General features: G+C 34.3%; 1 protein-coding gene and 1 long non-coding RNA gene across 13 annotated transcripts in view; both read right to left on the reverse strand.

Annotated features, from left to right (window-relative positions):
- Positions 1-4,321, reverse strand: part of LOC136031868 (mitochondrial disaggregase-like) — a 55,617-nt gene extending 51,296 nt beyond the window's left edge. The window contains exon 1 of one of the 2 annotated variants that reach the window (XM_065711801.1): positions 4,141-4,321. In XM_065711801.1, coding sequence (XP_065567873.1) covers positions 4,141-4,264 — 124 coding nt within the window. In that variant the 5' untranslated portion in view covers positions 4,265-4,321. The remainder of the gene's footprint in view (positions 1-4,140) is intronic. The other variant, XM_065711803.1, reaches the window with a different exon arrangement.
- A 1,591-nt stretch (positions 4,322-5,912) lies between these two features.
- LOC136031869 (uncharacterized) overlaps positions 5,913-23,108 on the reverse strand; it is a 76,802-nt gene continuing 59,606 nt past the window's right edge. For 7 of the 11 annotated variants that reach the window (XR_010618607.1, XR_010618606.1, XR_010618601.1 and 4 more), the window contains one exon: positions 18,007-22,444. This is a non-coding gene — a long non-coding RNA (uncharacterized LOC136031869). Of the gene's footprint in view, positions 6,013-15,370; positions 15,652-18,006; positions 22,445-23,108 lie in introns of those variants that run through there. The other 4 variants (XR_010618605.1, XR_010618598.1, XR_010618604.1 and 1 more) reach the window with 3 other exon arrangements.

Raw genomic sequence — 23,108 nt, forward strand, 5'->3', positions numbered from 1 at the left:
AGAAAATTTACAGAAACAAAAAAGTGGGGACCAAAAGTGCTGCCATCAATTATTTCTACCCATATCTGTTTGTGACTTCAGCTGAGTTTATTATTCAGTTTTTCTCACATGGGATTGCAGTAGAGAAATGGTATCAGATGTGCCTCTTAAACTTTAAAAGTTCTTTCATTGCTAAAGAAATGAGAGTTTATCCTTTGCTCCTTTCTAAGTGATGACATAATAAAACTTGATGGCAAAACAGTCAACTTTTGAAATAAGACAGATAGATTTATTTTTGATGGCAGTTGAGCTGATAAAAGTATATGCCATCCATCCATTCATTTTTTGGTAGAAAAATTCCTTCATGAGATATATCAGTTTGAAAGTTTAAAGGAATTGACAACTTCAGTAGTAAGGTACACACTGAAACCAAAAATAGGCCAATACCAATTGTGAGACATATAGGGGAATTTTAAGCAACAGTCAGCTGTTAGCTCTTAATCATCTTCAGCAATGAGGGGTTCACAACTTTTGCTAGTTAGTGTTCCTATTATTTGATGGTAAGAACATTTTGGTTCCAGTGGTAAGACATGTAGGGGACTTGTAATTAATAATTGGCTGTTAGGCTACAATCATCTTCAGCAATGAGGGGTTTGCAACTTTTGCTAGTTGGAATGAGAGATTTGTAACTTTTACGAGTTGGCATACCTACTATTTATTTTAAGATCCTTACAGATTAACAACTTCAACATTTAATCAAAGTGAGGAAACAAAACCAAAGTGTTGCTCTCACAACACTTTACTTGGCAAAGCCAAACAAAGGTTGCTGCAACACCTCATGTTGCCTATGCAATGTGGATCTAAATAATTTTGATTTCTTTTTTTTTCCACTTATTCACAAATTTATTATTGATTCATTTCTGTTTGTTTAAATATGAATTATTTATTCATATGGTTCATAAATATGAATTTATGAACCAGAATGGCATCACCCCATCTTCTTCTATAAACCAGAGTTGAGAGTTTCAGTTTACATAGCCTTGTAGGGTAAGGGAATTCAAGCAGTTCACTCAACCATCTTAGTGGCTCTTCTCTGGACATCTTGAAGCATTTTAACATATTTTTTGAAAAAGGGGCATGCAAGGACCCTACCTGTCTCCAGATTAGGCCAAACAAGTCCTTTGTACAAAAGGCCCAGAATTTTAGGAGAATGGGAGGAAATTGTTCCTTTTATGAGCCCTAATGATGAGCTAGCTGAGGCTGCTGCCTTCTTTGAATGAGTACTAAATTTAAGATGATTGTCAACAATTACTCCTAGGTCACGTTCTTCCAACACTGGAGAAAGGGACTGACCATAAAGAGAGTAAGTTGTAAGTTACCACAGCACAGTGGTTTGATGCACTCTATTTAATATATGAGTAAGTTGTATTCATATTCTTGTGTCCAAACTGTAAAACATGGGATTTTGACACATTGAAATTGAAAGAATCAATAAGAATTCATTGTCCTCATTAAGGTATCCTCAGTCCAGTCTAGTTAGCCTGACATTTTCATAATAGTCAAAGAAAACTAATTTTTGACACATTTTAAGGGTTTTCACAAATTGATAGAGCTAACTTCTTTTTTATAATATTGATTTCTGTCTTAGGTTTGTTTGGCCCAGCATACATGTCCAGTAAGTTGCTAGCCTATCAGAGAAGAAACAAATTTAGGCCTATTTTGACATTAAAAATCAATACTGTACAACAATTGTTTCCACACCCTTTTCTTCATTAAGGTCTCCTTGACTCTAACTACATACCCTGTTTAACACAGTCTGATTAAAGAAAATTTGTTGGCCTAGTGTTAGGTATTATCTGTGCAACCAATCTTTAAAATATTTTTGTTTACACTGAGGTCTACCTGGCCTTTAAGTTGTAAGTCTATCAGAGACAAAAACAGCTTGGTGCCAATGTTTAGACATCACATACTGATAGAGCCCAAATTAGTTTCAATTTTTAAAACTTGGCCATTACTATTTGATGAAGAAACTTATGACTGTCATTTCAAGAGACTGTAACTTCAAAATCAATTAGAGAAATGAAACCTAAGACCTTTTTTTGTGTGTGTCAAGAATCATGTAGTGTTTTGGTCTCAAATTATTACAAACATTTAAACCCAAAATAGCTGGGCTGAACCTAAGTATCACCAATCCTGAAATTCAGTTTAACTGTGATAATTAGAACAAATTTGCAGCATTTTTGGGCAAAACTAATTTTTGTGGAAAGCATCCCTTTAACCCAATAACTTATGGATACAAGTTTCAGGCTATTGAGGAAAAACTGTCTGTCCTTTTTTGGATGAACCAGCATTTAGGATATTCCTTTCCATAAACATAATACTTGAAAAAGCCTTGCCCCCTTCCAAAATATTCACTCAAAGTTTACCTTGATGCTCCTAGTCACTTTCAAGCTATTACATACACACTATTTTGGTAACCTTGTTGAATAAACTGTCTCTGGATTGACCTCACCACAATGCTGTGTATAGATCTCAAGTTCTAGAAAATTCCCCAAAGTACTGACAAGGGTAAAATTCTAGTTAATTGACTTCTTGCTATCTTGGAAAGGGCTTAAGTTAGGAAAATGAAACTTTCAGAGATGGGTCTACAGGCTAAAGTATGTACTGGGAAGGTATTTTAAAGTACCCACCTCCACTCCTTCTCCCTCTAGAGGGCCCTGAAATTTGCCAACATGACAGGTCTATACCTATTGAAATTTTGCAAAACAACATTTCACCTTAATTTTCAGTTACTAGGTGCTTTTTCTCTGCCTCTAGTTCTGAAAATGCAATTCCTGTTATTTGAGTAGAATTTTGAGCCATATCAATGTTTTTTTTTCAAAATTTAGGAAATGTATTTGCATATCTTGAAAACCTTATAAAATGGAATTGAGCTAAGTTATGAACCTGAAAACAATTTTGTTGTACTTCAATTAAGCAGAAGATCTATTTTACAAGGTTTCACTTTTATAACACACATATTTTTAAAGGTCATCAAAGGTCAGGACCCTCTAGAGGGGGAAGGAGTGGAGGTAGTTGCTTCAGAATACCTTCCCAGAACATACTTTAGTCTGTAGATTCATCCCTGAAAGTTTCATTTTCCTAACCTACAACCTTTCTGAGATAGCAAGAAGTCAATTAACTAGAATTTTACCCTGACAAGTAATTTCAAGACTTGGATACAAAGACAAAACAACTGCCTTTTCTTCTAATACCAGTCTTTGAATGGTGGGTAATGTATATAATTGTAGGCTAGGAGTGGCATTCTCAAAAGACCTTTCAATATTTCTGACCAAAATGACAAATCACAAAATTTCTTCCTAATACCATAGTAGTTGTGCCAGGTGGAGGAAAGAGCACTGAAGGAATGATGGTTACCTTCCACCTACTTGTGACCCTTAAAACTACTGTTTTAACTGTATGAACCCTCTCCCAAGTTTCTACAACTACCCTTTCCATACAACATTTCTTGGGGAAAGAGTAATATATCCTAAATTATATTTTTCATATATTAAGAAAACAATTCTTACTTAAAAATATGAAGAATATTCATATTTAAAACATTTTGCATACAACCCTGTTTGATTTCACCCAACCCCTAATTCCCCGATGTGTAAATAACCTATATAGCCCAAACAGAACAAAACTGGAAAAACAAGTTACAGATGGCAGAAGGCATTAAAAATGTACAATTTGGGCTATATACGCCTATTTGCACATTAGGGGTGGGAGTAAAGCATAGCAAGACTATATGTGAGGTGTGTTAACTATGATTATTTGGCATACCCTAGCTATTAAGTAGTTTGTTTTCTTAATATGTTTCCTCCTCTCCAGTTAATTTTCAAGCCAAATACCCTTTTTTGTGAGGTGACCAGGCCCTGTAGCAATTTTTGGTACAATTACTGATGTCTGTAAATCTCACTCATCAAAAGTGTAGCCTGTTTGGTATATCTTCCCAGAGCAGCCTATGTTTTTGGCCTTGGATTCAAAAACTGAATATTTCATTTTCCTAACCTAGCCCTCTTCCAAGATATCCAAGAGTGACTTATCTTGAATCTTATCAATTTAAACTCACAGCCTAGGCTACATGGAACTAGGCCTTAAAATAAAAATGACTCTTACTAAGGTGTAAATCAGATCTGATAACAGAAAAAATCCTCAAAAATTCAAAAGTTTTCCTTGAACTGTTTAAAAATTTTCCTAAATAGGCTCCCTGAAGATACTTCAACGATTTTTTCAGAAACATGACGAAAATCTAAGCAATCCACAGTTTTTAAAAATGCATGCGTTAACTTTATCCGACTAATCCAAGCGTTTTATGATGCACATGACGTCAGAGGTTAGTGGATTTTCTTTCTCCTGATTTTTCTGTAGTCCAAGGATCATGTATTCCAAGGATCATGGAGTCCCATTGTCCACCGAAAAAACCAAGGTCATAGTTTTCTATACGAAAAGAAATACCCTCATCAATCCAGAGATCAGGATTAGTGGAAGAACTCTAGAAGTCGCAACTTCAGCAAAGATTCTGGGAGTCTCTCTTGGCAAACTGCCGCAAACTCCGGCCCAAATACACTTGTATTTATACATATAGAATTGCAATCCATTTCTATTTTCGTAGATCGGAAATTTGAAATCGCTAACGTTTTAAGACCGAAAATTGCTCTGTGGCTTTTAGAGACAACATTGTTCCGGTAATACCAACATTGACCGAAGGTTCTATTTATTTATTTATTTATCATTACGAATAGTGGTAAGCATTAATGCTTGTCGCAAAAACACAAAAACACAAAATCATAATACTAATCTAGAGTAAACAGGCAACGACCAATTAAACAGCAAAAACTTCTAAATAAAACGACACTACACAACAAAAGCGTCTAAATAAAAAGGCGTATTTACTAATGCACTCTCAAAATTTCGAACACTCTCTGCCTCGACAACCTCCAAAGGCAAACCATTCCATAGTCCGGCAACTCTACTAACAAAAGATAATTGACCAATTTTTTTTAGTGGTTTTGGGGGATATAATTTATAATCATGCTGACGAGTAGAGTGATAATGGCTAAATTTAAAAAATAAATTCAGATCAACATCATCCACTCCTTTAATTATACGAAACACATTTACAAGGTCATTGCGACGTCTACGAAACTTCAACGACGGGAGTTAAAGCCTAGAAAGTCTCTGCGGATAAGAAAGCCGCTGAAGGTATGGGACCAATCTAGTGGCCCTTCTCTGAACCTTTTCTATCCTATGCTTATCCGTTAGACTTAATGGAAACCAAACAGAAGTATTATACTCAAGAAGAGGGCGGACCATTGATTTGTATAGTAGTAAGAAATTACGAAGGTTGAACCTACTAAAGCTTATCCTTATAGACGATAAACGATAATTCGCATTCTTTACAATTTCCGAAACATGCTTATCAAATTTCAATTGGGTATCAAAGTAAACACCAAGGTCACGCACTATTTCGTTCGAAGGGATTTGTACGCCAGACAGCTGGTAAGTATGCACAGGTGGGAGTTTACGAGCATAGTGTAGAACAACACACTTAGAAGGGTTTATGAACATGGAATTAGATTCGCACCAATAAGTTAGAGAGTCAAGATCCTCCTGTAAAAGTTGAACATCGTTTTGGTCTCGTACTGGTAGATAAAGTTTTACATCATCCGCGAACATCTTGACAGTAGAATACTGAACAGAGGAAGGCAGATCATTAATAAATAAACAAAATAAAATTGGACCCAGGCAGCTACCCTGGGGGACTCCGCTTAACACATCAATTGAGGATGACATAGCTTCACCAACTATCTCAGGCCGTTTGGAAAAAATGTTTCAAGATCTTAGTTCCCCACATGTATCATCTGATAAAAACATTTACAGATCTCACCTCAAGTCACTCTATATCTGAAGATGATTTGGAATCAAATGACTCTGTCCCAATCTCTATTTCACCTGTAAAACCAACATCAGAAATCATGAAAGACCTTCCTAAAAAAAATAGATTCCTCAAAAGAAATGCAAGTGCTCCCTCACCTATTTCAAAACAAAAAGCAACTAAAAACAAACGGAAACAATCTTTAGTATCAAAGACAGCTAACAGGTCAGAATAAAAATAGTTCAATTTAACACAACATGTTTACCCATTGATCGTCTGGTTGAGTTAAAATGGTTTTTGGATATTGAATACCTAGAAATTGTTTGCATCCAAGAATCCCATTTGTCCCCTGGTAGAAATTTTAATGTTACAAATTATACAACACATAGAAAAGATAGGGTCCACCCACCCTAGAGACCCTCAATCATTGTTGCTATTGGATTCAATCTCTATCAGTCAGAATTCCCACACACTAATTTAGGAACTTATGTGCATTCCTCCAATGGCAAAATTCAACCACTGATCTTTGTTTTGTTGGTAGCAGGCTATCTGTTTATAGCAAGGTGTCCAGGTTCCACAACAATCTTAGCAGTCAGCATTACCCAATTATTACAAAACTGTCAAAAGGACCAGTTCTCTCTAGATTCAACATTGCATCTAGATGGATTTTCAATGAGGATAATTGGAAACCACGGGCATTTAAATTGGGAAGTATGGTACCTGATCTAATTAGTGATATTGATGATTTAAATGATAATATCAATAAAGCATCATTGATGCTTCAAATATTTATTTTAGACTCCAAAAACAACTAGCAAAAAATAGAAAAAATACATACACTTTTAAAATAATAATTCAGAATCACTAAGACAAAATAAGTGTAACGCTAGAAAAATCTGGCTTTCAGATAAAAGCAACCTTTACAAAAAAAATTGAAATAAGAAAGGCTGAAGCTATTTTTAAGAAACTTGTCCTAGCAGAAAAAAAAGCAGCTTGGGAAGATATTTGTGAAAATCAGTTTAATCAGTCAACTCCTTCTAAAAAACTTTTGGAAAAGTTTCAGAAAATTTGCAGGATATCAGCTTAGTGAACAGTCTATTCAAGGGATTAAGTCTAATGATGGTCCAATTATGTTCAAGCCATATGAACTGGCAGCAAATAGTTATTTTGCAGGTCAATCTTCAAATAATATTACATATAATAACTCTCTGGCTATGGAAACTCGGTTTCCCCCAGGGGCTGTCACAAAGGGTCGTAATCCCTAGGGTTTGTGTAATCCCTAGGGTCGTATTCAGGACTTTTGCATCGGGGTTATTTTCTCCGGGGGAGTGGAACAAGAAACTTTAAAAACACATCAGAAAGACGAAATTGATAGTTAATCCCTCTTGATTTCTGGGAATATTTTTTGTCTACGCTGTTATTATACAAGTAAGGAGCAACATTACAGACCTTTGTCTGTAATGGTCTGTCACAAAGGTCACAAAGGGTCTGTCTTTACAAAGATTTTGATATGGACGAGTTAACTTCTGCAATACAGTCTCTAAATGACTCAGCAGTGGGTGAATATTTGGTCCACAACAAGATGCTTAGAGCTCTTCCATCAACTTTCTTGGTCCCTCTTCTTTACTTGTTTAATAGATGTTGGGAAAGTGGTTCTGTCCCAACTAGATAGATAGATAAGATTTTATTTTCACCAAAATTTTCATGGCGCTGCCAAATTTCTTTGGTATAGTCACATTAAAAAGCGACGCAAAAAAAAAACAAAACAACTTATCAATCCTCCTGATTCTCGTTATACATTTTTACAAAACTAGGCGTAAAACTCTTCACTAACCGCTGGTGGGCACAGCGTACCGGCTGAAGTTTGTCAACAGGCACTGCAACCCTACGCAGAAGTAGTTTTGTTATTGATTGAGGGGGGAAAGAGTTTTGTGGATTGGGTGGATCAATGATTTTCTTCCGAAATCCAGGCAGAGTTTCTCTCTTCTTTTTTCCAGAGTTTGTATTTTAAACTTTGTCAGCGGCTCTTCATACAACATTTCTGCCTGCTTCAAAACGTTCATTAGAGCTCTTTTCTGAACTCTTTTGAGCCTGGCGCTTTGCTCAGCCGTCAGTCCAAAATGCCATACAGGAGCTTTATATTCCGGAATTGGGTGAATAAAAGATGTAAATATTCGGAGGAGGTGATCTGGAAGGGTGCTATGTTTCGACGTAAGCTTGAGCATCTGCAGCTCAGCATTACCCCTTTTTACTAAACTAGTTGTGTTTGCTCCCCATTTTAAATCACTGGTTATAATAACTCCCAAGAGTTTAATCTTACTGACTTTAAGAGAATCAGAGATAGTTGGTAGGATATTAGGTTCAGAAGAATTTAAAAATTAGATAGTTAAAATAGAAGATTTACTGTCATATTTGAAACAAAAGCTTAAGTCTTAACATTATCAATTAAAATTTGAGCTTTGCTACATTCATTTGCTTCACAAATTTCTCCAAGGGTAAGGTCATCAACATACTACCAACGGACTTCGCAATCATTAGCAATATTATTAATTATAACTAGAAAAGAATAGGGCCCAGGATGGTACCTTGAGGTGCACCACAAAAAGTGGCTCAGATTCAGAGGAAGACTTCTTATATTTTAAAATTTGGAGCCTATTTATTTAAAAACTCTGAATGATTTTCACTACAGCAGGGTTCACTCTAAAATCAATTAAAAGCTTAGAAATTAAAATGTTATAATCAATCAGATGAAAACCTTTTTTAAAATCAATTGCTATTTAGTTTAGCCATTTACCAGGCTCATCAACATGCTTAAAAATAAAATGTAAAAGACTAACTAGATAATGGGATGTTGATGTGTTCTATCTGTTACCGTACTGATGAGGACCAAGGAGGGGTTCAACTTCAGCTTTTAGCCAATTTACTACCAAGCTTTTGTACATTTTGCTGAACAAGGGGGTCAAAGTGATTGGTCTCACGCTGTCGAAATTAATTTCAGTATCTTTTTAGGGATTGGAATAACACACCCCGTTTTCCATATCTGTGGGTAAACTGAAGATGTTGAAATGCAATTAAGAATTTGCGTTAGTGGCTTAGTCAATTTGTCAGGAAGTGCTTTTATAAGTTCAATCGGAATATCAATGGGAGTTATACTAGTTTGCTTAAGTTTCTTTATTTTACTAAAAACTTGATCCTCAGCAATAGTGGGTAAAGGTATGTCATCATGTGGTATTTTCTGATACTCTTGGTTTTTATTTACACCAAGAGGCGGCAAAGATTGGATTATTCTGGCCAAATGACCATTTAACTGGTTAGTAACTTTTTCATCATTATAATCAGAACAAAAATCAACACCTCTAGGTGATTTTCCACAAATCCTTTTTATTTCTTTATACCACATTCTAGGTTTTGATTCAAAAGGTTGTCAATATTTTTGTGCTAATACTCCGCTGCAGTTTTTCTTGTCATTTTACGTATTTTGTTACGGAGCACATTAGTATTTCCTATTTTCCTTTCTTTTCTTAGTAGAATTTTATACCGAATCAAATCTTTGATTTCTTGGGTTATGTAAGGACGATCTGTGTTGCACCGCTTGGAAGTTTTCTCAGGAAAGCATTCTTCATATTTGTTTCTTAATTTATCTTGCAGAAATTTAGCTTTTTCATTGGAGGACTCTAAGTTGCTACCTCATCCCAGGACTCGGATGTAATTCAATTTCCAAATCCAAGAGACCCTTGTCCGAAAGAGGTCGGTAGGAAACTTTCTCAACTACATATTTTGCTTTATACGAAGGTAGTGGGGCCCACTTTATCCTGTAGTGGTAGCTACCACTAAGGGGAGGTAGGTCTTAAGGTTCATTATAATATTCCGACAAATTTGTGCAAATTACGTCGAGTTTAGTATTACCTTTAGTAGTCAGAAACTTTACTATCTCCTTGAGTCCTTGACTTCTGAAGAAGCTTTCAATTCTTAGATCGTTCTTATCACCAGTAACGCAAATTCCAACATTCGGGTACTTAGAAGTAATAAAATCAACACACAAATTTAACTTTTCAGCCAAGACCTTTTTTTGGAAAGATGCCGATACTGGGTGAGCAAAAAACACTCCAATAACAATACCAGTTACAGATCTCGGAAGCTTTTTTGGTCGAATTACAATCTAAATCATTTCATCATCATCATCAATATGTGGAATCTGTAGTAGCCGTGGCACCAACTGCTCACGTACAAAACGCGCTATGCCGCCACCTTTCTTACCTAACGGATTATTCTGATGTCTTAGTTTAATAAATTGTTTGTAACCTTCTATTGTAAGATGTTCAGGACTTTGTTTGTGTACTTCTGTAACTGTAATAATATCAGCTCCGGTTACTTGAACATAACCCTTAAGTTCATCCATTTTATCAACGTTGAGACTTTCCACATTTAAAGTCAAAAGAGAAGGAAAATGAAAATGTGATTGAGGGACTTCCTTTTCAACAACTTTACGTTTGTTTACTTTTGTCTGTTTTGGGAAGGTCTTTTTAGGCGGGAAAAACTTCAGGCTCATCTAATGCAATAACTAGGCTATCTGATTTATCCCGAAGGGCTGTAAAACGGTTACGAGACAGAAACGGTGACAAAGGAGCAGAAAATATATGCGCGTTCGTCTCACTATTTGAAGTTTTGGAAACTCTGGATGGAGCTAATACGCGTGGACCATTCTGCTTGCTATCTGAAAATTTCGAAAAAGTTTATGGCAGGGCATGGTGGGAAAAGGTGGGATAAAAGTGCGCGTGGGAGGGGGGGGGGAACTAAAAGGGGATACTAAAGTAGAGATATTCAGGGAGGGGGGCTTTGGGGATTGAATTCTGGTGCTTGGAAGTCTTCAATTTTAGTCCCAATATATAAAGGTAAAGGAGATCGTTCTGACCCAGCCTAATACAGTCCAATTGTCTTGACCTCATGCATTACTACACTCTTTGAGAAAATGATTAAGCTGAGATTTGAACCCCTTCTTGATAATCTATTTATAGCTGAACAAGCAGGTTTTTGGAAAGCTAAGAGCCAAGAGATCATATGGTATGAGATCTAACAAAATTCTATGAATCAATAGATTAATTTAAAAAGGAATAAGAGGCTTAATGCCGGTCAGGATTTAAAACAAAAGTTCTGAGTCACGATGTCCTTCTAAATATCAAAATTCATTAAGATCCGATCACCCACTCGTAAGTTATAAATACCTAATTTTTTCTAATTTTTCCTCTCCCTTTAGCCCCCTAAATAGTCGAATCTGGGAAAACGACTCTATCAAGTCAAATTTTGCAGCCCCCTGACACGCCTACCAATTTTCATCGTCCTAGCACGTCCGGAAGCACCAAACACGCCAAATCACTGGACCCCTCCCCTTAACTCCTCCAAAGAGAGCGAATCCAGTACGACTTTTTCAATCACGTATAAAGGACATTTGTTTATTCTATCCACCAAGCTTCATCCCGATTCCTCCAATCCCAGTGTTTTCCCAAGATTTCCACCTCCAACTCCCCCCAATGTCATCAGATCCAGTCGGGATTTAAAAAAAGAGCTCTGAGACACAATATCATTCCAAACATCAAATTTCACTAAGATCCCATCACCCGCTCATAAGTTAAAAATACTTCATTTTTTCTATTTTTTTCAAATTAACCGGCCCCCCCCCATATGGTCAAATCTGGGAAACGACTATTTCTGATTTAATCTGGTCAGGTCCCTGATACGCTTGCCAAATTTCATCGTCCTAGCTTACCTGGAAGTGCCTAAAGTAGCAAAACCGGGACCGACAGACAGACTGACAATACCAAGTGCCATAAAAAGCACAGGAGATATTTAACACTATTAAAAGATAAACTGTGCAAAATATTTTTGCTGATATATGAGCTGGATATAGCGTATTTCAGACTAAAATCAGCCGTATTTATTCAACAATAAAAACTGAAGTTAAAGGCTTTCAAACAAAAAACCATTTGTCAATGCTTATTTTAAAACCGTTTTATGGCTAACTTTTTAAGATTAAGAGTTTGAGTCAATAAAACAGAAACAAACAATTCATAAGTTCTTAATTATGAAGCCAAAAAAGGACAGATATTATGACTATTAATAGAAGTATTACAAAATACTTTTAACTGAAAGTTGCTAAAAAGTCATGAAATTTCTTATGCAAAAATCAGCCGTGTTTATTCAAAATTCGAAAAAAAAAATTCAATTCAGTGTGTACAGAAAATTCAGAAAAGAATTCCAACAATCTTGCAATTTTTGGGAAATACACATTTGGGGGAGAAGGGTACACACCCACGAAAACATTTAAGAGGGCAAATAAAAGAAATGGCAAGAAATTCCGATTTGATGATTACTATTTGATGTTGTTTCATTTCATATATAATCTTTTTAATGGTTGACTTGAATATATACAGCTTTATGTGACGCAAAATACAAATTCCATAGCCATTACTAAACAAAATCTTGTTTGATATATAGGATTGTATATAAATAAACACATAAAATTACTCCAAGCAGCATTTTTGATATTGTTTCTTTCCCCTACTCTAACAGTAAAAGTTTTAAAGTCTATTCCGTCACTTGCATTTTACTGAAAACTTTTTCAGTCGATGTTTTTCAAAACATCGACGAATAATAAATGAAAATCACTAGAATAATCATGATGAATGAAAAGAACTAATGAAAATAAACTGAATATTTAATATATAAGAATATTAATCCCACAAAACTCAGCAATTCAAGATTTTTTTGCTTTTTTCGTTTCATTTTTTTCCAAAATTATAATTATATTCATAAGAAATGTATATAATATAATTTGTTTTCAAAACGCACGAATGAAGTAACAGGCTTTAGAACATTTGCATTTAGAGGAGGGGGAAAGGGGCAGTAGCTAAACTCCAGCTTGAATTAAATTTGCTCATTCTAAGTTTGACTTCAATATCCAATTTAGCTTTTACTCTTTTTAAGATTTACTAATTCATCTATATCAGTATCTATAATATTTATGTTTGATATAATTATTTGTTTTAATTTCTGGTCATTTCAAGTTTAAATTACTATTGGACTTTACTTAAGCTGATCTTAAGTTTAATATGGCTCTTTGCTTTTAAAAACTTCTTCTTTTTACTAGATTATTATCTGTTAATTTTTTGATTGCCAAAGTTTATTATTGGTTAATATAGTGAATATTTCTAAAGTTTTCATGTCTTTGGCTTAAAAATAAAAATTTTCCATTTTAATCTAGTAGGGCTAATTAGTGTATTTTTATTTATTTTAATAGCCCCATCAACGTTCCCTGAACGGGGATGTTTAATAATTTTTAGTGTTTTTCAACAGAGAACTGAAAATTAAAGAGAATTAATTAATAAAAAAAAAAAAAAAAAAAACAATTCATACAAAGAACCACTATTCGCACCTATTCATAAAATAATATAATTATTCAAAATTATCAGTTGTGGTGAAAGATAAATTTGTTTCATTTAGTTTTCATTTTAAAGCCAACATGTTTTACTTTTAACACAAGTTAGACCATGGACAAACAGTAAATTTAAGAGCGCCATCTATTTTCAAGCAAAGATAACTTTTTCAAGATTTGAAGCACAGAATAACAATGTGGTGTCTTTCTTGCCGTTGATAGCATCGTGTCGTTTTATTTGTAGCTTTCCGTTTTGGATATTTTCCAAGACAGCTTAAATCATTTGTACAACATATCCTCTTCAATGGGAGCTGTTTTGCCTTGTACGTAAAGTGCTTTTAAAAATTACGCCCATATTCCATTTTAGTTTTGTCTGACATCTACAATTTTTATTTATTAATAACGTGTTGGCCTGCTGTCGGTTATTCCATGGACATTGATAAGGTTTCAAGGTTGTGGGATTAATATTTGGCGATGTTTGACAAAAAACGCCTTTCCATGTCTCATTTGGATCTTTCTGCTCTGGATTTTTTTTTTAAGATTAAAATGATTCTCTTGTAATACAATCTACGCTAACTGATATTTTTAGGGCAAGCCAAAGCTAGTGGAATATTATGTTGGTACGCTTTCAAAATCAGACAGACATACTTTGAAAACCAAATATGGACTCTTGAACATATATGGCTAATCATGCTGTAAGCTTTACATAAAACACTGAAAATGGTCACTGTTGAAGATCAATGACCTTCCCTGAAAAATCAACATAAAAACACTCAAAGGAGAAAAAGAGATATTAAGGGGGGTCTGTTTAATGCTTAAAATCTTAAAACCTTTTTAATGGTTATGACAAGAGACATTTGTTGAAAATATATATTGTTTTCAGCAATAGTATAATCAAGGCAAGGCCTGTAGCTTTGGGGGTTACAGGGGATAGTAGCTCAAATCTCATATGTGATAATTTCTCTTGTTCAAAGTTTGGCAAGAATAATTTCTAATTGTTAAGGTTTCACTTTTCGAATCTCTTCTTTTTCAACTTAGGAAATTAAAATGTAATTTGCAGCGATTACTTATTGCTGCAAATTAGTGCCAGTGAAACATTCTTTTTACGAGCTGTATTTAGTTCTTTTAGGTTTTATTTTTCAGTGCCTGTTTTTATTTAATGTTTTAGTTGTAGGTAGTCTAAAATATTGTCTTCGGAAAACTATTCTGATTAGCCCGAAATTATTCTAGTTTACTTATTTGAAGGGGTTGCCGAAGTCTGAAAGAACATTTTGCTGTATGAATTGTGAGTTGTGAATTTAAGAATGTGTCCTTGTGTGGAGTTGTAGGCTTAGGCTGAAGCCCTCTTCACCAAAATAAATGTGAAGGGAAGTAATGGACTAGCAAAGCAGATGTATTGCGAGGCCACCCCCACCCTCTCTTCTTCAGCGTTACTGTTACGCGTATAATTACGACCCCATTAGGTTATTTATTTGAAGTTTTCTGGTCCTTAAATTTGTATGGTCGATGTAAGTGCCCCCCCCCCCCCACTTAAAGCCAAAATTGAAAATACCTAGGGAGATGTCGAATTAACAAGCAAAAACCATCTTTTTTGGCCCCAGCCAATAGTTCTGCAGAGCTTTCCAAAATGTAATGTCATATTCATCAATCCGGCCTGAGGTCCACACTTTCCGTAAAAACCGCACAGGTTAGACCGTTTCCAGTTTCCACGGATAGACTGAGATCGGCGGCATGAAAAAAAAAAAAAAAAAAAAAAAAAAAAAAAAAAAAAAAAAAAAAAAAAAAAAACGGGACAAAACCAGAGTGTTGCTCTCGCAACACAATAAACGGGTTTCCCTGATAAAAAAATTTCCAACATTAAATGTTAAGCCCTGTAGCGTTCTTTCATATTTTTTTTTATCAGACTAAGACTAACATATAATAAGTAAAGATTGCACATAAAAATGAGAGATATGAAGAATGAGACAAGAAAATAGAGGATAAGAAGAGTGAGAAATATGGAACGAGACATGAGAATGAAGAATTAAAATAAGAAGAATAAGTAGAGAAGAATTAGAAATGTATAATAACTTTGATTCGGACCAGCAAAAAATAGTTGAAAAACTTTTCAAAGGAGTTTTCAAAAGCTCGGGTCTTCCAGGTTCATGTACAGCTCCCTCAGTCCCATCGTTTAGTTGAATAGCATCGGAAGAGGTCAAAGGCAGAGTCTGAATCAGCTGTTGATTCACCAATTCATCTTCAGAGCTTGTCAAGTGTTTCTGAGACCCTTCCCCAATCCATCGATTAAAGAGAATGGTCTTCTCTCTGGACTGAGTTGTAACTGCTGGAAGTTGAGACAGTATTGGAAGAATTAAGGAATTGAAAGTAAAGTAAAATTAAGAACTGAGCCAGTATTGAAAACACTAAATGATACATTGCTAAAAACTCAATATGACAATAAATCAAAGAGGAAAAAATTTGTGGATGTGACCATTCGACAGATTTTCAATAAAATAATCTCATTTATATATACTCTGGTATACTCTGGTTTTTCAGGAGAGGAAAGAAAGTTCGGAAAAAATAGAGGAATTATACATTATATATATATATATATATATATATATATATATATATATATATATATATATATATATATATATATATATATATATATAATTTAATGTTCATGCTGTTTCATTCCATATATTATATTTTTAATGGTTGGCTTGAATATTTACAGCTTTATGTGATGCAAAATACAAATTCCGCAATGCAAAATTACATTAATAATTTAATGTTCATGCTGTTTCATTCCATATATTATATTTTTAATGGTTGGCTTGAATATTTACAGCTTTATGTGATGCAAAATACAAATTCCATAGCCATTGCTAAACAAAATCTTATTTTATATATAGGGTTGGATACAAATAGTTTCCTCACTTTCTTTTACTTTCCTCAGCTCATAGTGTTGGCGATGCGTGTTATAGAGATGAAGGGAAATTGTTTTGAGGTGTTCTTTGAGGCACATAAGAACTTCTTTAGCAGAGCATTTCTTTAGCCAGGTCTTTCTCTAACATAGAACATAAGTAAATTGTACTTTCTCTTCACTCGTGACTTGTGACTCGTGACAAAACGCTTCTTACACTCGACACTTCGATTGTAAGTCACATTTTTTCACCCTGTGGTAATCAATCTCTCACATGGAAACCGCTGGTCTTACTGAGAGTCTCGTTGCACATTCTAGGTCGTGGAGGGACATGACAGAGCTGGACAGGTTGGGACTCGATTCTGCTCGATAATCTGTGCTGTGGGTGAAAACATTACGTGCTCAAACGTGACTTACCCTCGCAGTAAAAACGGGCAGCTTGAGATGAGCAGTCAAAAGTTTATTTCATTAGATGGCGACTGTTGCAAGAACAACAGTTAAGCCTTGTCTAATGATGGCACTGATTTTAGATTTTTTCTGAGAGTAATTATAAGAGATATTTCTTATATTGCCGGACCAGTTCGCGAGGGTAAGTCGCGATAATTTTTCTTTTGATATAAAAAAAGCTCAATTACCGCACTTTTTCTTCTATTATTTATTCTTTATACACATTATTATTATATACACTTTATACACTATTATTCTTCTATACATAACCAAACGATTTGGATTCTTACCTTTCCAATGATGTATTCACATGTCCAAAATTATAACTTTTAGAATTTAGACCATATGTCTGAAATACCGTGTTTTCACCCAGCATTTGACCAGCAGTGTTTTTTGCAATTTATGCATATTGCCAAATAATTATCCTCTACAAATAGGGACAAATTTTTTTTAGAAAAAACTGGATCCGATGATAACATTTAAACTTGTAATTTTGAACAGGTTATGCATAGAGGGAGAGGTCAATAATTTGCAATTTCAGATTCTTATTTGATGAGCAGCTAACTTTAAATCTCATTTTCTGAGCCCCATTTTTTTAGCTATTACATACCACGTAAAATACACACAGAATAAGTTTACCTGACTAATAAAACCCCGAAAAAATAAAAATTATTTTGGGGTATCCCATAATCTTATAGCGTACGCAAAGGAACAAGCCGTTGGGAGGAATACTAGAGCAAGAGCTATCACTTATATATAGAATAGCACATCTATTATAAATAAGAATAATATATATTCAAAACTCATTAGTTTCAAGGTTTGAAGTATCGAAACACAATATGGAGTATTTCTTGTGATTGATAGCATTGTGTTGTTTACTGGTCGTTTACATTCCATTTTGGACATTTTGCTAGACAAATTAAATCTTTTGTGCAAAATAACCTCTTCTATGGGGGTTGTATTACTCTTATATATAAAGTGCTGTTATTAACAACGTCCCTAGTCTGTTTTAATTTTGTCTGACATCTACAGTTCATTATTAATATCATTTTGGCTGGTCATTTGTTATTCTATGGATATTGTTGTGGCATTAATAAACAAACGATATGGTATGAAATAAAAAAAAACTCGATCTTGAATAAAATGGCTACCTCAAAACTTTGATCAGACTACTTTGGGAAAAAGTGGGCGTAGGACGGGGGCTAGTGCCCGCCAAGAAAGGAGATGCGGCCTCTCCAAATATTCTGGCCCATTAGTTCCAAGTCCATTGACCCTATCCCCATAGAGCAAGTAGAATTAGCTTCAAGTGATTTAAGTTAAATCCTTGTCTCATACATTGCTTTTTATTTTAAGAAAAGAAAAAATTTCTAAAAATGATTACAATAAAAACAAATCTCGACCAATCCCAGCTTTAAAGCACAAAACAACGTGTCATATGAAAAATTATAACAGAAAGACATTATTAACCCATTGACAAATAGCAAAAAAAAAAAAATGTTTACTACGAAAACATGTCTTAGTACTTGGCAATAGTTCCAAAGATTTTAACCGTTGGGAACATTTCCAAAAAGGTAAATTGCTTCGTCACTATTTCCATTCAAAACAGAACTATCTGTGAAGAAAATAGCACATCAAAACAACAGTACATAAACAAAGATATGATTGAAATCAACTTGTTGCTATGCGCCACAATAAAAGAGTTGATTCCTTAACTTATTATGAACAAATGACGCCAGGCATTAAACAATGAAAATTGCATATTCTCAGACAATAAAGCAGAGTAAAAAAAAAGAGAAGTACTTATTTGATTTCATGCTTCAAGTACTCGTTGTATAATCTAACCTGATTGTTTTCGGAGTTGAGAATGATGTACATTAGCCAATTAGAATATTTTATCATTTATCTGATTATTAATACTTTTTAACAATGGTGTTTCAAAAGAAAAAGTGTTCATCGAACTTCTGAAAACTAAAATATATTTTAGAGGACATATTGGCAAATGTTATTCCCCCTTTCCTTATTGTTATCACAGCTTAAAAGTTTTTTATAACAATCTAATGTAATCAGCTAATTTTATCAGTTAACCTAAGAACAAGATTAATTGTACCGTTAATCAATCTAATGGTCACAACAGGCTTTTTCTGGTTTATTGTAAACTTTAAGTCAGTTTAGCAATCCACTTTATAGGGGTTCAAACCCCAAAACCTAACCTGGATTTCAAAACCTAACCTGGATTTCAAAACTTAACCCAATTTCAAGAATGTAATTCGAATTAATAATTACAAATATTGATATGCTGGTACATTTCATTCTAGAAAAAAATTAAAAAGATAAAAATAAGCACCCAAAAAAGGTAAATAAGTTCTATTCACAAAAAGAATGTTCCACTGATATTTATTTGAGCCTAATTGCCAGTTTTAAGCGCATTGATTTTTGGTTTCAGCCATACATTTCAATGGCTGAATGTATTTCTAATGATTTGAATCATACTATTTGCTATGCATTGCTTCAAACGTAAAATGCATACTAGGTTTTTTACGACTGTAAGATTTTGGAAAACAAGATTTTAATTACAGCCATAACTAAAATAGCGCTGTTACTGGGCCTTTTATGCAAGGCTGTTACATCCAAGAAACAGCTGAATTGGGCTGTTACAACCGTTAAACGGAATGTTTCCGAAGACCATACGTCAGCAATTCTCTTTGCATTGATTGGTGCAAATATCTAAGAGCTATGTCGTTCATTAATATAAGGAAAAGAATTCGTTAAAACTTTCCAGTTGTGAAACTTACTTACATCAAGCAACAACATAATAGATATTAACATGGATCAAAGTTTTGAATTAGAAATATCTTTTTATTGTGACTGTGCGATTTGTAAAGGCCATTACCACGACTTTAGCAATTCTTATGAGAGTAATGAAGCAAATTTAGAAACAGTGGAAAATGGAATAGACGAAAATAATTTGGAAGAAATGAGGCGAAGAATCTTGGATGAAATAGAGAGAAATTTACTCAAGGCAGGCTCATCAATTTCTACAGTGGAAGGGAGTGACCAATATCACAAGAAACAATACAAACAAAGGGCACATTCTCCATTCCAAGGAAGGTATCGCAAACGAAGGTTGGATATGGCAGAAAAGGAAGAGGAAGATCGAAAGAAAAGGCACAGAAAAGATGGATTTCCCAACAGGGATAGCTCACGGTCTTCAAGAAATAGGAGAGAAGACAACTATGAGAGAACTAGGGAATATGAGGCTCCAAAATCTTTCTGGAGGAGGCCATAGGTTTTATAACAATTTTCTGCTTTAGATGCTGATATGCTTTTTACAGGATTGCAGTTTGGAAAATTCTCGTTTTCTATATATCAAAATTACTTTTTCCTTAGGCTAGTTTTAAATTTTTCGTAAGTTACTTTTATATTATGCTTGTTTTTTTTGAAGATGATCTTTTTGCCTCGAATTTGGATACATATATAGAGAGAAAAAAAGAACATCTTCCCACTTCTTTTTTGGCACTGAAAATGGTAATTTTAGCAAAACCGGGTGACAATGAGTGAAGGTGGCCCCTTCATGAAACCCCTGTCGGCTGAGCAGATAATACTCGCTTCAAAGTAAGCCAGGGGGACTTGGGAGCTTGCTAAAACTATCATAATATGAGTGAGTCTGCCCCTTCCACAACCTTCAGTCTTTATGTTAAAATGTTAATTTTCTCTAGAAATACGCCCATTAAAAATTCAACAGCCCTTCTGTTCGATCAATCTCCTAAAAGCATTGTGACAAAAAAGAAAGATTGAGCAAGGGAGCAGTCCCCCTCATATATAGAATAATTTCTGCTTGTTTTAATTTTTAATAATGCTCCTTACTTTTAAGTCAAAAACTTTTTTTTTAATTTCTGACCCTTACTCAAATCTTGCCAAGAAATCCCCTTTCATTCCCCTGGGATCGTTTTCCCCCATGAAAAACACCCCTCCCACCCAAAAAAAATCATGTATATTTCCCAATAGCAAATAGTATAGCCTATATGAACAATGGGAAAATTACATATCTTACAGCCCTTTCCTGAGGGACTATAGGGGTGAATACCATCTCCAGAGGCACAGTTAAAGGACCTTATAACTATATTGAGTCTAAAAGTTATCCCAAAATTTTTATTGGACGCCTTCAAGGAAAAGAGGGATGTGTGAGGGGGACTACTTATCTTGCAATCTTTTTAGACACTTAAAAAGGGTACTAAAGCTTTTCAATCTCGATTTTGGGGAAATTTACTTTACTTTGCATAAATGGAAAGAAAACCACCTATTTAATATATTTTCTCAAGATCAATCGGAAAAAACTCCCCAAAAAAAATTGTGGCAACTATTGTTTTTACAAATTTAAATACAAGTAAAAGGTTTACAATGGTCTAGTATTTGGCTAGATATTCACCACACCTCTATTGGGAGTGTGGGAGGGACAGGAGACTTGAAAGAGTGCTAGAAATTATACAGCTAAAAATATGGATTAGTTATGCACTGTTTTCATTTCAAGAGGGGGAAGGGTAAACGTAAACTGAAGAAAAAAATCATCAGAAAACAACGAGGGAAATAAGACACAGGAAACCTCAAAGATCTCGGGATATTGGGGATTAGGAACCGAGACTTTGTCCACACGCCTGGTTTCAAAGACGATGCTGGCTGTACTGATGACAAGAATAAAAAGATAAGCTTGCAGTAAGAAAAAAAAGTGCCGACACCTCAATTCAATGAGAATTGAGACACTATAATTAGAATTAAAACTAAAACCATTAATTAAGTCATTAAAATAACTAATAATCATTAATTATCACTATTTTCAACATTAAATCCAGTTATACTCTTGTTGAATTGTTTCAACAATTGCGTTAAAACACTAAGTCCTTGGTTATGATCACTGGGTCTCTGATAAATCCCATTAAAGAACAAAGTCATTTTTCTTACAATGCATTACATTATGTATTTCATTATTGTATTTCTTACAATTACATTATGCCCACAAAATGCAGGCAGAATTAAATAGGCTAGAACACAGTATTTTGAAAGACAAAATAGTAGGATAGAGTCTCTCTCTCCATTTAACTGCATAGATCCATAGTTATGTTCAATAGACTTATTGTTTTAAACATAATAAACTTGTGTTTAACATTTACTGTGTAAATGTTGAGCCTTTTGACAGTTTAATCCAATTATCATTTTTTACACTCTTTACACTAGATTTTTTATTCTCTACAATTTTCACAACTCTATCGCCATCAACAATTACTCTGGCGAATTTCTATATAGTGTTTTCTTCAACCAAAATTGTCATTTAAAATATGGATTTGCTCACTAGCACTGTACACAACAGGATTTTGAACTTCTTTAGGACTACATTCAGCTGAAGGAGGCTAAGCGAGCACCTGTTCAAAATGAGGTTCATTGACTGTTGTCAAAGTTTGTGACCAAGGTAAATAACCGTCCGTTTTATTGACATTTACCTTCTGACATTTGGTAGTTTGCATTTTCACATTGTTTGGTATAACCTGCACTGGTGAGCCAACACTACTTGGAATCACAACTGGAAGATATTTGTGTGAAATCTACTCATGTGTTTGTGCTGGGAGCGTTGAGTCTGAGATGGATGAATGGTAGTTTGTGACATTGGACTTTGGTGTGAAGTCCCTACACTCAAAGTAACAGAGGCATGAGATGGTGGCGAAAACCCTGGAGACTGCATTGGGGCATATGAGCTCACTTGTTGCATTATCTGAAAGGTCAAGTTAAACAGTTCAAAACGAAAATAAAGAAAAAAAGGAAACCAAAAATTTCAAAAAAGAAAGCAAAACAAAATAATTAGCTTCATTCGACGTTGCACTTTGATCTAGAATGATCTTCCTGAAGAAATTATCCCTAAAAGTTTTATCTGTTTTCTCTTTCAAAAGAAGGTTCATTAGTCTACTAAAACCTTGACATAGGACTAGTGACAAATACCTAACAATACCTTGGACCACAAACTAAAAAAAATAATAATAAAAAAAAATTATATACTATACATACTAAAATCAAAAAGCACAGGAGATATTTAACACTATTAAAAGAGAAACAGTATGAGCTGGGTATAGCGTATTTCAGACTAAAATCAGCCGTATTTATTCAACAATAAAAACTGAAGTTAAAAGCTTTCAAACAAAAAACAATTTCTCAATGCTTATTTTAAACAGGTTTTAAGGCTAGATTAAGAGTTTGAGTCAATAAAACAGAAACAAACAATTTATAAGTTCTTAATTATGAGGCCAAAAAAGGACAGATATTATGACTATTAATATAAGTATTAGAAAATATTTTTTACTGAAAGTTGCTAAAAAGTCATGAATTTTCTTATGCAAAAATCAACCGTGTTTATTCAAAATTCAAAAAAAATTTCAATTCAA

The sequence above is a fragment of the Artemia franciscana genome, chromosome 10 (assembly GCF_032884065.1).
Source record: "Artemia franciscana chromosome 10, ASM3288406v1, whole genome shotgun sequence".
Classification (NCBI taxonomy): Eukaryota; Metazoa; Arthropoda; class Branchiopoda; order Anostraca; family Artemiidae; genus Artemia; species Artemia franciscana.